The following is a 15,844-nucleotide window of genomic DNA, read 5'->3' on the forward strand; positions in this document are numbered from 1 at the left end:
AATGAATGAGAACTTAAACAAAATCCAATGAAATGCTACCTCAATCATATAGTGATTCAAATATTTACCATGATATTGTTCTCAGCCATCAGTGATTTTGTATTGTGAAATAACATTTGATTCTACAAAAGAGAGAGAGTGTTAGCAATGTGACCACATGCCTATAATGCTTCACTAATATGTCCTATCTCTATAAAAAGAGCAACCAAAATACACAGCATGCCACACCCAGAATGACACACGCCAGGATTTACTCACAGAGTGAGAGACAGCAATCTGAGGCATGTTACTGTGGGGATAATAATAATAATAATAATCCTTGCATTTGATGCAGCGCCTTATCAGGTCTTCGAGGCGTCTCAAAGCGCTTCACAGAATATACTGTGAAGTGTAGTGAGTGGGTATTTTGTTGGCAAAACAAGTCAGAAGGGTTGTGGGTTCAAGACTCACATCAGAACTTGGAATCACATAGTCTAAGCTGACACTGCAATGCAGGAGGAGATGTTTTCTTACACAGAGCGCAGAAGCCTGGAGGGGACACATTTCTGGAACACTCTCTCACAACATCTAGTGGACAGTGTTTGAGTAGCATGATATGGGTGAAATGGATGAAACTACAGGAACAATAATAATAATCCTTACATTTGGTACAGCGCCTTTTATGTCAGGAAGCCATCTCAAAGTGCCTCACAGGATACACTATAAAGTGTTATGACTGTGTGCTTTGTGGGCAAAATGCAGCAGCCAATTTGAGCATAGCAATGCCCCATGAAGTAAGTGACCAATTTTATTTGGAGGATTGTTGGCCAGGAGACCGGGAGAGAGAGACTCCCTTCTCTTAAAATATTGCCATGGGATTTTTAACGTGAATAGGCAGACAGGACCTTGGTTTAGTATCTCATCTGAAGGACGGCACCACCTGCTCTGCATTGGAGAGTCAGCTCCGATTATGTGAGTTCCACATTCCAATGTAGGGCTTGAACCCACAACCTTCTGGCTCAGGTGTGAGAGTGCTACCACCTAAAGGGGAAGGCTAGAAAATATCTGATTCAACAAAAACTGAAATGAATTAAATTAATTACAAACACTCTAATGTAAATTAAATACCTTTGACTCAACGTATTTGAAACAGCCCAGAATTCTATGTGGAACCTTTTCTCCATGAACCACAACACTAAATTCTTTAAAAGCTTCTGCAAAGAACGCCAAGTCTGTCAAAACCTTTATCTGTCAACAGAAAAATAATATCCACTCAAAAATTATCATGTAGTATGCTAACAGTTCATTTTAACATAATACAATCAAAACATTTCAACAAAACATATCCTCCTTGGAATATCAGGATCAACAACAAATTACATTTGTAACCTATACTCTTAAGCGTGGTGATGGGTTTCTGAATGTCAGATACCCAGCTGTCCCCCAAAAAAACATGACTGAATCTGAATAAAATATTAGCAACGTTAGAGGCTTTACCAAACATGTAGAATGATGAATTTCACTGTCATATAATAATCCTTGCATTTGATACAGCGCCTTATCACGTCTTTGAGACGTCTCAAAACGCTTCACAGAATATACTGTAAAGTGGAGTGACTATATTTTGCGGGCCAAGCACAGCAGCCAATTGCATACAGTAGCGTCCCACACACAGTCGTGGATTGAGTGACCAAATTATTATTTTTTGTTTGTAGTCATACAAAACATCATACTTTATGAGATAAACTCAAACACACAATCTGTAAATGTTAACAGCTCTCAGGGTCTTCTTACCTTAAGAATTCGTCCTTCAAAACTCCTTTGCTTGTCATGGCAGATTGTGGTGACAAAGTATTGATACAGTGTGAACAAAGGTAGAGCCTGGTGTGTATAATACATATACGTTATTAATTATGCTCATATTCTGAAGCAGACTGTATCTTAAATAATAATAATCCTTCTATTTGATATAATAATAATCTTTGTGTTTGATATAGCGCCTCATCACGTCATTGAGACGTCTCAAAGCGCTTCACAGGATATATTGTAAAGTGGAATATATAGCATCTTGTCATGTCGTCAACTGATACGACTTATGTGAGATTTACTGTAGTATAGAATCATAGAATCTTACAGCACAGAAGGAGGCCGTTTGGCCCATTGCGACTGTGCCAGCTCTTTGGAAGACCACCCAATCAGTCCCCTCGCTTGAAAATTTACTCAAAGTCGTGAAAATGTTTCCTCTTCAATTCCCTTGTGAAAGTCGTTATTGAATCTGCTTCCACCACCCTTTCAGGCTGTGCATTTCAGACCGTAACAACTCTCTGGGTAAAAGCATTTCTCCTCATCTCTCCTCTAATTCTTTGGCCAACTACCTTAAATCTGTGTCCTCTGATTACTGACCCACCCGCCAGAGAAAACAGTTTCTCCCGATCTACACTATCAAGGCCCCTCATCATTGTGAACCTCTATTAAGTCTCCCCTTAACCTCCTCTGCTGTAAGAACAATCGCAGCTTCTCTCTGCCTCTCCACATAACTAACGTCCCTTTAGTAACTGTAAGATGTACTTACCAATAAGTATTGCCCAGTGCGATGCAGCTCATATAGCACGAATCTCAAACTGCCCACCACTGAGCGTACATCAATTCTGAATCGATCGGAGAAAAGATCAATTCCAGGAATCAGCTCATGTGTCGGCCATCCATCGCCTATTTCATACGATGCATATTCATAATCTGCCCTGGGATAGGGGAGGGTGGACCTGAACAGACTCTGTGGCCAGAGAGAAAGTGACAATGTTACAGTTAGATTGTTCGCTATTCACATCACATGTTTGTAACGCATATTTCAACTGTGACTTTGGTTAACTTCCTACCCCCGCCCTCCCTGCCCTCCACCCCTCCTGATCCCAACCCTCAGCTTGGGTCCAAGTCCTTGACTATCCAGTGCCTTGGGACGTCCTCTCGACGTGAACAATTCTCCAGATAAACTGGACCATCATTTCACAGCTGTTTGTGAGATCTGCTATGTGTAAATGTGAGACGGTTCATTATAAAATTCTAGGCACCATACACAGTGTGAGGTTTGTTATAACCGTTACTTTACCTTAAAAAGCAGGGCTGATACAAGGCAGCAATCCTGTCTGAACTTCAAATCTGAAGATGCAAAATACCTAAATCATAAACACAGGGTATTAATAACATGATAAACTACTTATACTGAACACCAGAACCAGAGGCCATGGCCTGTGATTGAAGGGGGGTAAAATCAGAACAAATCTGGGGAACCACAACTTCAGGGAGCGAGCAGTAAACATATGGAACAGGCTCCCTAGGGGGACAGATGATGGAAGCAGAAAATGTTGTTTGTTTCAAGAACAAATGAGCTAGATTTCTGTTAGGAGATAATATCTGGAGGTACAGTGTACAGTTTGGCACACGACATGTCAAGCGACAGCCAGGATAGTGGAAGGCGAATGAGTTGGGACGTCCTCCCGACGTGAAAGGGGCTTTACAAATGTAATTTTGCTATTGTTGTTGAAGATGGACCTCGGTCCTCCTGCGTCCAGCAAATTCTTACGTTCTAACTGTGTATTTTAGAGAATTCTTCAATTCAGGTGGAGGAAATATTGTCAGTACTTCTGAGAATAGTAGTTAATGTAATTCATCCAGTTTTCCAGTTCCTGACTGTCCTGACAGCTGATAGTCTGGGTAAATGATTCAATATTTTTTAAGTGAAATTGTTTGTGAAAGAGTTTTCGTAATGAAATATTCTTTTAATTGGGGTGTCATAAACCCCTTTCCATAAATGAAACTCTAATTTAGTTCATTTAGGGAGACAACAGGGAGACATTAAGAGGTTGAAACCGAAGTGGATTTGAGCTTAATAAACAAATAATATTACAACATCAAGATTTCAAAAATTGGTATGAAATAATTGGTTGTTATAATCTGGAATGCACTGCTTGAAAGGCTGGTGGAAGTAGATTCAATAACTTTCAAAAGGGAATTGGATAGGTACTTAAAAAGGAACAATGTGCAGGGCTATTGGGTAAGAGCGGGGGAGTGGGGACACTAGTTGGTAGCTGTTTCATTTAGCCGGCACAGGCACGATGGGCTGAATGGCCTCCTTCTGTGCTGTAAGATTCTATATATATAATTCATTGTTAATGTATTTTGCTGTTAGATAATACTCACTGCGCTATTTTAGCAGTTAAGACTCCAGCGAGCAGACAGCCCCAGATCCCAGCTTGGTCTAAAAATATTTCACTGTAATCTCTGGAGGTTTTCAGTGACTCGATACCGCTGTTCACTTTATCTTTTTTCAAGTGACGCCAGTTGCTGAGAAAGTTCGTCATATCTAAAGCTGCATCAACAGCCTTGCACCAACACATGAAAGATGATCTGTAAGAAATACAAAGCCATCCAATTTATTCATGTAACAGCCAATTAATCCTCTCACTGGCAGAATAATGCCTATTTAACAATAACTTACACATGAACTTGTATTTGCGTTTGTCCAATTATTGTGTTTTGTTATGTGCTAAGCTCTATATGAACAAAGTCTATACAAAAAGGTTCTTACTTAATGCGAGTTCTTTCTTTCAAGACTTAAAGTGAAGTAAAGCGATAATAATCCTTGCATTTGATACAGCGCCTTATTACGTCATCGAGACGTCTCAAAGTGCTTCGCAGAATACACTGTAAAGTGAATTGACTGTCTATTTTGTGGAAGAAACGCAGCAGCCAATTTGCACACAGCAGCGTCCCACAAACAGCCGTGGATTCAAGTGACTAATTTATTTATTTTTTTGAAGGGATTATTACTCCCGGAAAAGTGATCCGCCAATTGACTAACAAGTGGGTTCCTACTTACTGCTGGTAAACAGAGGCGTGTGTGTGTGTGTGTGTGTGTGTGTGTGGAGTAAAGAAACTTGCCCAACGTTTCGACCTGCTCGGGAATCAGACCCAGGTCCTTTCGCTTGTGAGGCGAGTGCTCTGACCACTGAACTACAGGACTCTAAATATCATGAAATCAGACACATTTCTTTTTAAAAAGTCTAAAAAACAGTTTAATTACTCGTTCAAATCCTTAACCAAGTGAATAAAAACTGAAAGCAAGATCACCTTTTGTTTCCTGCACAGAAATGCAGGTTTCCGAGTTCATGTAAAGCCTGTGCACTCAGCGAGTTCTGTCTGTGTGCTTGAAGCAGCTCTGTGCACAATCATAAGAGAAACATTTTTACATAAAACATGACATTTAAAACATGACGTCTACAAATCCATTCATGCCCTGGCACCTCACTACATCTCTGACCTGCTTACTCCCCAGGCCACTAGCCGCTGCCTCCGCTCAGCTGGCTCTGACCTCCTGCTTGTCCCTCGTCCCCTCTGCCCCACCATCAGCGGCCGGGCATTCAGCCTCTCTGCCCCCACCCTTTCGCACTCCATCCTACAGACCCTTCCACTTGCCCCCTCACTTGCCTCCTTCAAGGCCCGTCTCAAGACCTTCCTATTCGACTGCGCCTTCGGTCACCTTCCTACCCCCACCCTCCCCGCCCTCCACCCCTCCTGATCCCAACCCCCAGCTCAGGTCCAAATCGCTGACTGTCCAGTGCCTTGGGACGTGTGAGGCGCTGTGTAAATGTCATTTGTGTTGTACAAACAGTTATATTTTCACACGCAATTTAAAATAACAAATCAATAATAAAAATGAATGAACTTACCAATAGTTTTATCATAGGATGAAATGGGCAGCGAGAGGCTGGACTCAGGTACAGGCTTAGATTGGATGGAGTCAAATGAAAGGAACTCTTCATTTGAAAAGTCAGGTGTACAGCTTTCAATATGAGCTGTTCCTAATTTGAACCCAATGGCTTTAGGCCTTGTGAGTTTTTCTAAAATGTACATAAACAGAAAAAGCATTATAACTGATCGTTGTTAGCTTTATTTTACTATTATTATTATTAATAATAATATTAATCCTTGCATTCAGTAGCACCTCATCACTTTGAAACATCTCAAATGCTTTACATTAGTAACTGTTTTGCATGGTGACTGCATGTGTAGAGGAACACAGCAGCCAATTTGTGCACAGTGATGTCCCACAAACAGCCAGGAGGTGAAAGATCAATTTAAGAACATAAGAATTTGATGATGAAAGAAGCCCAAGGTCCATCCAGTTCACTTTCCTCCCTCCGGGCAGTCGCTGATATGTCATGTCTGAAACTACACACTGTATCCCCAGATATTATTTCCTTGGATGATTGTTGACCACATTGATAAATAAATAAAATATAAGCTTCCCCTGTATATGGAGGTCTGCTTTTAACTTATATTACACACATGTAAAAGTTATTATACAAGTTACTATTAAACTCTGAATGGGTAGAACTAATTAAGGACAGTAGTAGAATTAATCACAATTTCAATATTATGATAGAATTTGCACCTACGTTGCTGTGTGTAAGCCAGGTACAACGTAAACAGTTTCCTGCTGTGCCTGAGAATACGACTGAGAAAATGAGCCTTGTTCAATGAGTCTTTGAAACAACTCAATGTATCATTCACATCCAGCGGGACTCCCACCAACGCTTTAGCTCTCGTTACCCCTAAACAACAACAACAAATGATATTTACCCAGCGCCTTCAGTCAGGGACAGTCAGGGATATGGACCCGAGCTGGGGGGTGGGATCAGGAGGGGTGGAGGGCAGGGAGGGTGGGGGTAGGAGGGTAGCCGAAGGCGCGGTTGGTCTTGAGACGTGGAGGGGTAGGGAAGGAGTAAGGCGAAGGAAACTTGCCCAACATTTCGCTCCACCGGGTCCTTTCGCTTGCAAAACCACAAAGCTACAGGACTCAATCAGCTAAAACCACACAACCTGCCATGACTGATATTAGCAAGCTTCCTGTTGCTACTCCAACTCGCTCCATTTTGTGATTTACTGGAGACCAACTAAATATGTATTTTACGCACAACTGGGGTCTCCAAGCCTTGGAGTTAATACTTCCCAGAATTAGGTAAGCAGGATGTGTCCCTCCCTCCCTCCCTCCTTTCCTCCAGAGTGAGAAAGAGAGAGAGTGCACTCCATTCCAACAATCTATCTCTGGGATTTCCATGTATAGGTGGGATGCACGGAATTCTCAGCTTGGTTTGGAGACTCTGGGTTTCCGCTTCTGTGGGACACCCAGCTAACCAAAAAATATATAATTAATATACAAGCCAAATGACACACAGAAAAGGTAGAAAATTACAATAAGGTAAGAACTCTCAAACCGCAGAGTGTTGCAAATAAATAATAACAAATAAATAATCCTTGCATTTAATATAGCGCTTTTCACGTCTTCTCGATATCTCAAAGCGCTTCACAGAATAGATTGTAAAGTGAATTCACCGTATATTTGTGGGCAAAACGCGGCAGCCGATTGCGCACAGCAGTGACCCACAAACAGCCGTGCATTGAAAATGACCAATTTATTATTGTTTTGGAGGGATTATTATTAGGCTCTGTGTGGAGTAAGGAAACTTGCCCAAGGTTTCGCCCTCTGCCTGGAATTGAACCCAGGTGTCTCGCTTGCAAAGCGAGTGCTCTAACCACTGAGCTACAGGACTCCAGGAGTAGGTAATAAGTAGGTAAATATGTAAACCAGACAATGTGTGAAAGTTCCTACCAAAACATAAATCTGACGATTGATTGACGACTTCTATAATTGGCATCTGAATTTTCATCTGGGATGCAATAAATGATCTGGAATTTATCTGCAAAGAATCATCACATTAATAATCCTTGCATTATTATTTGCCACAGAATAATGAAGTGTTTCACTTATAAACACACAATCACTCCACTTTACAGTATATCCTTTGAAGTGTTTTGAGACATCCTCTTGATGCGAAAGGTGTTGTACCAAATGTAAGGATTATTATTGTTGAAGTTGACATTAAACGTTGTTGAGATGTCTCAAAGCGCTTCACAGAATATACTGTAAAGTGCAGCGACTGTGTATTTTGTGGGTGAAACGCAGCCAATTGCCAATTGCACACAGCAGTGTCCCACAAACAGTAGTGGATTTAAAAATAAAGAATTTAAAAACGTAATAATAATAACCCTTGCATTTGATATAGCACCTTCAAGATGTCTCAAAGCGCTTCACACAATATACTGTAAAGTGTAATGACTATATATTTTGTGGGTGAAACACAGCAGCCAACTGCAACAGCAGCGTCCCACAAACAGTCGTGGATTGAGTGACCAAATTATTATTGTTTTTTAGAAGGAATTATTACCACCAGAATTATTATTATTTTTTATTAGTAATATTTAGTAAAACTAAAGGAGTCTTTCATGTGGTACTCCATCAAACATTGTTGGGAAGTAAGATTGTGACAGATGAAGGAGAGACTTACGTAGTCTTTTGAATCCTTTGTGGTTTGTAACAAATGGGGTTGGGGAGGATCTGGGCCATTGAACTCTCGTATCCTTTTCATCAGCTGTCTCTGAGCATACACTAGAACAGGCGTCACCTTCTCAATGAATCTTTCACTGAGAAACAAGAGACAAGGAGAAAGAAATACAGCAACATACTTTCCAATTGGTGTCCAATTGACTGTATATTTTGGGGGTAAAATGCGGCAGCCAATTGTGCACAGCGGTGTCCCACAAACACTCATGGATTGAGTGTCCAAATTATTCTTTTTTTTTTATTCAGGATTATTACCCCGGAAAGGGATCCACCAATCGACTAATAACCAGGTTCCTACTTACTGCTGGTAAACAGAGGCGTGTGGAGTAAGGAAACTTGTCTAAGGTTTTGCCCTGTCCGGGAATCAAACCCAGGTCCTCTCACTTGCGAGGCGAGTGCTCTAACCACACTACAGGACTCCACGGTAAAAATGAGTTGCAACAAACCACTTACAAAATTTCCCCTCGTCAATCATCCGCAGAAACCTAATGACAGTTCAGTAAACAACGAGGAGAGAAATATTTTAATGTTGGGAGTATATAAAACAGCACTCACTGTGTTAATGCATTGAAGTGCATGGCCAAGTCAGTCAATCTCTCCCACTGTTCGTCAAAGTACAGCAATTCCAAAGTGTACAGCACCATATCACACACCAAACGCAAGTCCATCACGTTTATATCATCAAATTCTTTTTCAAATCTCAAACTAAATCCTCCTTTATCGGCTGATATGCCTTCCACAAAACCTGGGGCCACAAAGATGCCATCTGGGTCAACAAACTGCACAAAATGAAAAGGAATTCCACTGTTAATCACCATGCGAGATGTAATTATATTTTTGAGTTAATTAGTACCATTTAATAACTCAATAGAAAACTGTTAATTGATGAGCCTGACAAAAGTATAAATGATTATACAATTATTATAATTATAATAATAATCCTTGCATATGATACAGCGCCTTATTATGTCTTTGAGAGGTCTCAAAGCGCTTCACAGAATGTACTGGAAAGTGAATTGACTGTATATTTTGTGGGCGAAATGTATCAGCGAACTGCGCACAGCAGCGTCCCACAAAGATTACAATAAACTGCAATGTTTACCTACCTTCACGTTACTGTATATTTTCTGCATGTGAACCACCATATCCAGAAGATTTTCTGAAGCTAAGTAAAATGGTAGGGAGAAGATGCTTCGGACTTGCTTTATTGTTACTGGATAGGGTTCTGGTAAAGCTTCCATACCAGTGACATACATCACAGCAACATGTGCACAGTTCCACATCCCTCGACAAACATTCTGCAGCGCTGTCCAAAGGTAGCAGCGATGTGCAAGTACCTGAAAAAACATGATAATAATAATCCTTGCATTCAATGTAGCGCCTTATCACACCTTCAAGACATCTAAAATGCTTCACAGAATATACTGTAAAGTGGAGTGACTTTTGTGAGCGAACCATGGCATAATTGGCTGCTGCGTTTCACCCACAAAATATACAGTGAATTCACTTTCCAGTGTATCCTGTGAAGTGCTTTGAAACGTCTCGAAGATGTGATAAGGTGCTGTATTAAAAGCAAAGATTATTATTATTATCAATGAAGTTACCACTGCTCTTTTGAAGTAAAAGAACGATTTTCCAAGTTGATCCTGAATTTCAGCCATAGTCGCTAATTCGTCCTCATGTTCTGAAAGCATTTCCTCAGCCTGATCTTCCTCACTGGCATCTGTACATTCTGAATTGTCATTGCTTTCACTGTCGTCAGAGATCCTGCTCCAAGTTGCTTTTGTTATAACACAAGGCAAGAAATCACAGTTGGCATAAATACTATAAAACTCTACACCAACAACAACTTGCATTTATACAATACTCTGGTATATTTTGCAACAGAGTCATTGGATGAATGTGAACAATTTACTTCCTTAATTCACTCCAGAATAGGATGAAAAATGGAATGATTAATTCTAGTGATTTGGAAGTCTTTTATAATAATAATCTCGGCATTTGATATAGCGCCTTATTACGTCTTCGAGATGTCTCAAAGCCCTTCACAGAATATACTGTGAAGTGAATTGACTGTATGTTTTGTGGGCGAAACACAGCAGCCAATTGCACACAGCAGTGTCTCACACACAGTCGTGGATTGAGTGACCAAATTATAATTTTTTTTTTGGAAGGGATTAGTACCCCTGAAAAGCAATCCGTCAATCGACTAACAACCAGGATTCCTACTTATTGCTGGTAAATAGAGGTGTGTGGAGGAGAGAAAACTTCCCTAACATTTCGCTCTGGCAGGAAATCGAACACAGATCTCTCGCTTGTGAGGCGAGTGCTCTAACCACTGAGCTACAGGACTCCACACATATCCACACACATTTTTGGATGCTTACATTTTGTACATTTTTGGATCTCATTATAACATACCACTGAATTTCCTTCTTATTGGTGGTAATTTAAGGCTTTCATGTATAGTCACTTGTGTGCTTTTATCCTCCTCGTCCTTGAGCAACACAGTGCCACAGTTAAACAGAGAGAAAATGGCAGGATCCAAAAATGAATATCTAGACACAAACATAAAATAAAATCATCAATTCAAACTACGCTTATTCCTTTGGTCCAGGATAAAAAACGAAACAGCCTTTTTTGCTCACGTTTATCAATGACTTGATCATGATTACCTTACATTTCATAGGCATTTATTTCACTTGATTAAAACTAAAAAAAATTGTAGAGTTTAGTGACAAAAATTGTGAAAATGCCATTAGCATATTTGTTTGCTTGCATGGTTGCTTGCTTAATTATTGTTGCCCAGCCGGGTGTCTGACATATATGGAAACCCATCACTGTGCTTAAGAGTCTCCAAACCCAACTGAGAATTCCCTGCAGCCCACCTACACATAGCAATCCCCAAGATAGATTGTTAGAATGGAATGTGCTCTCTCTATCTCCCTGGACATATTTAATGACTAACTGTGTGCTGTCGACTGTACCTGTTTATGACAGTTGTGATCTGATCTCCCTGTTTGTAATGATGTTCGATGGACTTGATGAATAAACTGAAGTATGTGAAACCGAACAGCAGGTTCATGTGGCTCCGGAACGGCATCTCATCAGCAAACTTCTGCCGCACCTTCCTCCGTTTGGCATGTTCCCGCAGGATAGGCCCGAGTATAACCTCCAAGGCTTGTGTGGCTTTCTTTTCCATCTTCTCTCTTGACTTTCTACAACAAACAGCAGCACAGGAGGAATGGACTGTGATACATACATCAAAGAAGATTTTTTCATTGTTTTTGGATTTGCCCAGCCGGGTATCTGACAATGTGGAAACCCATCACCGTGCTTAAGAGTCTCCAATCCAATTCCACCTACACATAGGAATCCCAGTGATAGGTTGTTGGAATGGTTGGAATGGTATGTGCTCTCTCTCAACAGCCATTTGTGCACAGCAGTGTCCCACTGTTTAATAGTGGATTGAGTGATAAGATTATTATTATTATTGTTATTTTGTATATAGTTCTCTTCCTGTAGAATCGTATCTTGGGACTTTACAGAACAGAGTGAAGCAGTTGGATACCTAAGGTCTTCAATGTCTTTCAGCGAGCGGGTTTTGGCTTCGCTCTGAATGTTCAGTTTGTTTTCGTACAGCTCCTTGGCATCTTTCAGTTTGGCCACAGCTTTTTTCACTTTCTTGCTATCAGAAGGGTATTCAGGTTTCTGTACAATATAATAATGATGATACTAAAAATATAATAATATACAACTACTAATAGTACAATAATAATCCTTGCATTTGATATAACGCCTTATCGCATCTTCGAGACGAATCAAAGCACTTCACAGAATATACTGTAAAGTGAATTCTCTGTATATTTTGTGAGTGAAATGCAGCAGCCGATTGTGCACAGCAGCGTCCCACAAACAGTCGTAGATTGAGTGGCCAAATTATTATTATTTTTTTAAAATGATTATTAACCGAGAAAAGTGATCGGCCAATCGACTAAGAACTGGGTTCCTACTTGCTGCTGGTAAATAGAGGTGTGTGGAGTAAAGAGACTTGCCTCAGGTTTTGTCCTGCCCAGGAATCAAACCCAGGTCCTCTCGCTTGCGAGGCGAGTGCTCTAACCTCTGAGCTACAGGATTCCACAAAGTACAACAGTGGGTTACTCACATGCTGATATTCCACCACTGCTGCTGCGATTTTACCGGTTTCAGGTTGTGAAGGAGTGTGCATTCTTTTCAGATTTTTCTTAAGATTACAAGTGGACTCTTTCCGACTGTTAAGTTAAAGAAAACATTGATTTGTAAATACTTCAATAAATAATCATAATCCTTACATTTGATGAGTTGTTGGAGGACATCCCTAAGGACTTTACAATCGCTTGGGGCAGGGAGTCAGCCCACTCAGCTCCTGTTAACACTGCAGCCAAAGCCCTCATGAGTAGGGGATCCTCGCTGGACAAGCAATGGGAAAGCTGGCCAGACAGTGATATCAATGGCAGCTGTGTGGGTTTAGTTGGTTAGACTCCAGCCATTACCCCAACACACACTCTGGGCTCCCCCCCAGCCTTGGCTCTCACCAACCTGCGCCTAATACTCTCCTGAATTAGGTAAACAGGATGTGTCCCTCCAGGGAGAGAGAGAGAGAGAGAGAGCGCATTCCATCCCAACAATCTCTCTCTGGGATTGGTAGGTATAGGTGGGATGGATGGAAATCTCAGCTTGGTTTGGATTCTCAAGCGCAGTGATGGGTTTCTGTGTTTGACCAGAAAACAAAAATGATCAGCTTGGGAATTACGATTTTCTCTTTTGCAAATCTCACAATCCAAAATTCACAAACCGGAACTCCCAAAGATAAACTCTCATCCCATTGGCAAAGATTACATTTTAGGCCCATTTCCATATTTGGCTAGATTCTTAAGAAATAATAACTTACTGTTTTAATCCACTTTCAGCAAGATTCACCCACTCTAAAACCATGCTGAGCTGATCCAAGTGAATAGCTTTCTCTATCAATATGTTAAAGAACTCCAGGAAACGATTTGAATCCTTAAATTTGATCACTGCAACAGATTGACATTACCAGGATATTAATATTAATAATAATCCTTGCATTGATATACCACCTTATCAAATTTTTTTTTGGATAATAAAACAAAAAACAGGCTCCCTCTTGAATATAACTTCTGAGTAATCCAATTATATTTATATAATAATAATAATCCTTGCATTTGATATAGCGCCTCATTGAGATGTCTCAAAGCGCTTCACAGGATACACTGCGGAGTATCTGTGTATTTTATGGGTGAAATGCAGCAGTAAGTTTAGGCACAACAGCGTCCCACAAACAGTTGTGGAGTGAACGACCAATTTTATTTGGAGGATTATTGACTGAGACACTGGGCGAGAGAAACTACTTTCTTTTTTCAAATAGCACCACAGGATCTTTAACATCCACTTGAACAGGCAGACTGGACCTCGGTTTAACGTCTCATCTGAAGGTCAGGAATATACTGCACACATTTAATTGGAAACTGACATCAACAAATGATTCTGTATTTCCCCTGTAACATTTTACATCGAAGTGAACAGGGAAGAACATTCATAAATAAATTCAAAGCATTTCAGCTGCAACATATTTAAAAACTCCAACCTTCTTCATAAGCAGAATCTATTGGGGAGAATAAGATGACGCCAAACAGCAAACTTGGATCTTCATTCCCAGTCAGCTTTGTTACAACTGGTGAAAATACATAAAAAGATAAATTTGCGTTGACATATCCTGTGGTGTTTGAGCTAAACTGTTTTCATGGCCAACATATTTTCACTTTAATAATAATCGATACATTTGATATAGCACTTTATCACATCTTTGAGATGTTTCAAAGCGCTTCACAGAATATAGTGACTGTATATTTGTGGGTGAAATGCAGCAGCCAATTGCACACAGCAGTGTCCCACAAACAGTTGTGGATTGAGTGACCAAACTAGCAGTTCGCCAATCGACTAACAACCGGGTTCTTACTTACTGCTACGAAAACAGAGGAGTGTGGAGTAAGGAAACTTGGCTAAGGTTTCGCCCTGCCCGGGAATCAAACCCAGGTCCTCTCACTTGCGCTACTAACCACTATGCTACAGGACTCCACAATGTGTCAAAGTAAGTCAAAGTAAGTCTTTATATTTTCTACCTTCTTTGGACATTTGTAGCAATCCTGCTTCCACCGTCTCCACTTGTTCATTTAATGTTTTTTCAAGCAGCACTGACTCCTGTTTGGCACGTTTTTCCCAACCATCCTAAATTAAGAACAAAATATATACAGCAGTGTTCAGAAAAGCTCCTAAATGCAAGCCTGCCCAGCTCTTAATATAGGAGAATTATATAAACCTATAAAATACCGTTAGAATATACAGCACAGAAGCAGGCCATTTGGCCCAACTGGTCTGTGCCGGTGTTTATGCTCCACATGAGCCTCCTCCTGCCCTTCCTCAACTAAGCCTTCAAGCAGAACCTTCTATTCCTTTCTCCCTCATGTACTTCTTTAGCTTCCATTTAAATACATCAATGTTATTTGCCTCAACAACTCCTTGTGGAGCATGTTCCACATTCCCACTGCTCTCTGTGTAAAATAATCCTATTTATTACAACCACAACAACAAGATTACACGTGTCCAGCACCTTTCACGTCAGGAGGACATCCCGAGGCGCAGTGATAGCATTTCAGACCCGAGCTGGGGTTGGGGGGGAAAGGGAGGGGAGAGGAAGGGGGGGGTGACCAATGGCATGGTCGAAGAGGAGGGTCTAGAGGCAGAACTTGAAGGAGGCTAAGGAGGGGGTGAGGCGGAGTGATTGGGGGATGGAGTTCCAGAGGTTGGGGGCAGAGTGGCTGAAGGCTCTCCCGCCAATGGTGGGGCGGGTGGGTCGGGGGACGTGGAGCAGCCAGAGCCGGCTGAGCAGAGGGAACGGGCGGGTTGGTAGGGGGTTAGGAGGTCGTAGAGTTAGGGTGGGGCGAGGCCATGGAGGGCTTTGTAGGTGAGGACCAGAATCTTGAACTGGATCCTCTGAAGGATAGGGAGCCAATGGAGTTGGGTGAGAGTGGGGGAGATGGGGTCACGGAGTTTGGTGGGGGAGAGGACACGGGCTGCAGAGTTAGTTCTGGATTATCTGCAGCCTGTGGCGGGAGGAGTTGGGAAACATTACCCCTGGAAAAGCAATCCGCCAATCGACTAATAACCAAAACAGTTTCTCTACCAAATGGCTGTTGAGATACCTGTGGCACAGACTCAGGATCCTCCTCAGCTTTGCTTTCATCATCACTAACTTTCGATTTCAACAATTTCTTCCCGATATTGATTACAGCGAAAGCCAAATCAAACTCGTTCCAGGAACGCAGCACCTGTCAATAATAACAC

The 15,844-nt window shown here is 41.2% G+C and overlaps 1 protein-coding gene across 1 annotated transcript in view; it reads right to left on the minus strand.

Annotated features, from left to right (window-relative positions):
- Window positions 1-15,844, minus strand: part of cfap54 (cilia and flagella associated protein 54) — a 56,117-nt gene that overhangs the window by 20,841 nt on the left and 19,432 nt on the right. Inside the window, exons 19-40 of the mRNA XM_042335017.1 lie at window positions 15,703-15,828; window positions 14,623-14,728; window positions 14,088-14,174; window positions 13,371-13,497; window positions 12,606-12,711; window positions 12,012-12,151; window positions 11,428-11,658; window positions 10,862-10,998; window positions 10,045-10,220; window positions 9,547-9,777; window positions 8,996-9,219; window positions 8,385-8,520; window positions 7,649-7,736; window positions 6,435-6,590; window positions 5,706-5,876; window positions 5,107-5,194; window positions 4,177-4,383; window positions 3,086-3,152; window positions 2,552-2,752; window positions 1,774-1,860; window positions 1,108-1,227; window positions 69-122 (exon numbers count right to left, since the gene is read on the minus strand). Coding sequence (XP_042190951.1) covers window positions 69-122; window positions 1,108-1,227; window positions 1,774-1,860; window positions 2,552-2,752; window positions 3,086-3,152; window positions 4,177-4,383; window positions 5,107-5,194; window positions 5,706-5,876; window positions 6,435-6,590; window positions 7,649-7,736; window positions 8,385-8,520; window positions 8,996-9,219; window positions 9,547-9,777; window positions 10,045-10,220; window positions 10,862-10,998; window positions 11,428-11,658; window positions 12,012-12,151; window positions 12,606-12,711; window positions 13,371-13,497; window positions 14,088-14,174; window positions 14,623-14,728; window positions 15,703-15,828 — 3,066 coding nt within the window. The remainder of the gene's footprint in view (window positions 1-68; window positions 123-1,107; window positions 1,228-1,773; window positions 1,861-2,551; window positions 2,753-3,085; window positions 3,153-4,176; window positions 4,384-5,106; window positions 5,195-5,705; window positions 5,877-6,434; window positions 6,591-7,648; window positions 7,737-8,384; window positions 8,521-8,995; window positions 9,220-9,546; window positions 9,778-10,044; window positions 10,221-10,861; window positions 10,999-11,427; window positions 11,659-12,011; window positions 12,152-12,605; window positions 12,712-13,370; window positions 13,498-14,087; window positions 14,175-14,622; window positions 14,729-15,702; window positions 15,829-15,844) is intronic.

Source organism: Callorhinchus milii, unplaced genomic scaffold (assembly GCF_018977255.1).
Source record: "Callorhinchus milii isolate IMCB2004 unplaced genomic scaffold, IMCB_Cmil_1.0 Scaffold5, whole genome shotgun sequence".
NCBI classification, from domain to species: Eukaryota; Metazoa; Chordata; class Chondrichthyes; order Chimaeriformes; family Callorhinchidae; genus Callorhinchus; species Callorhinchus milii.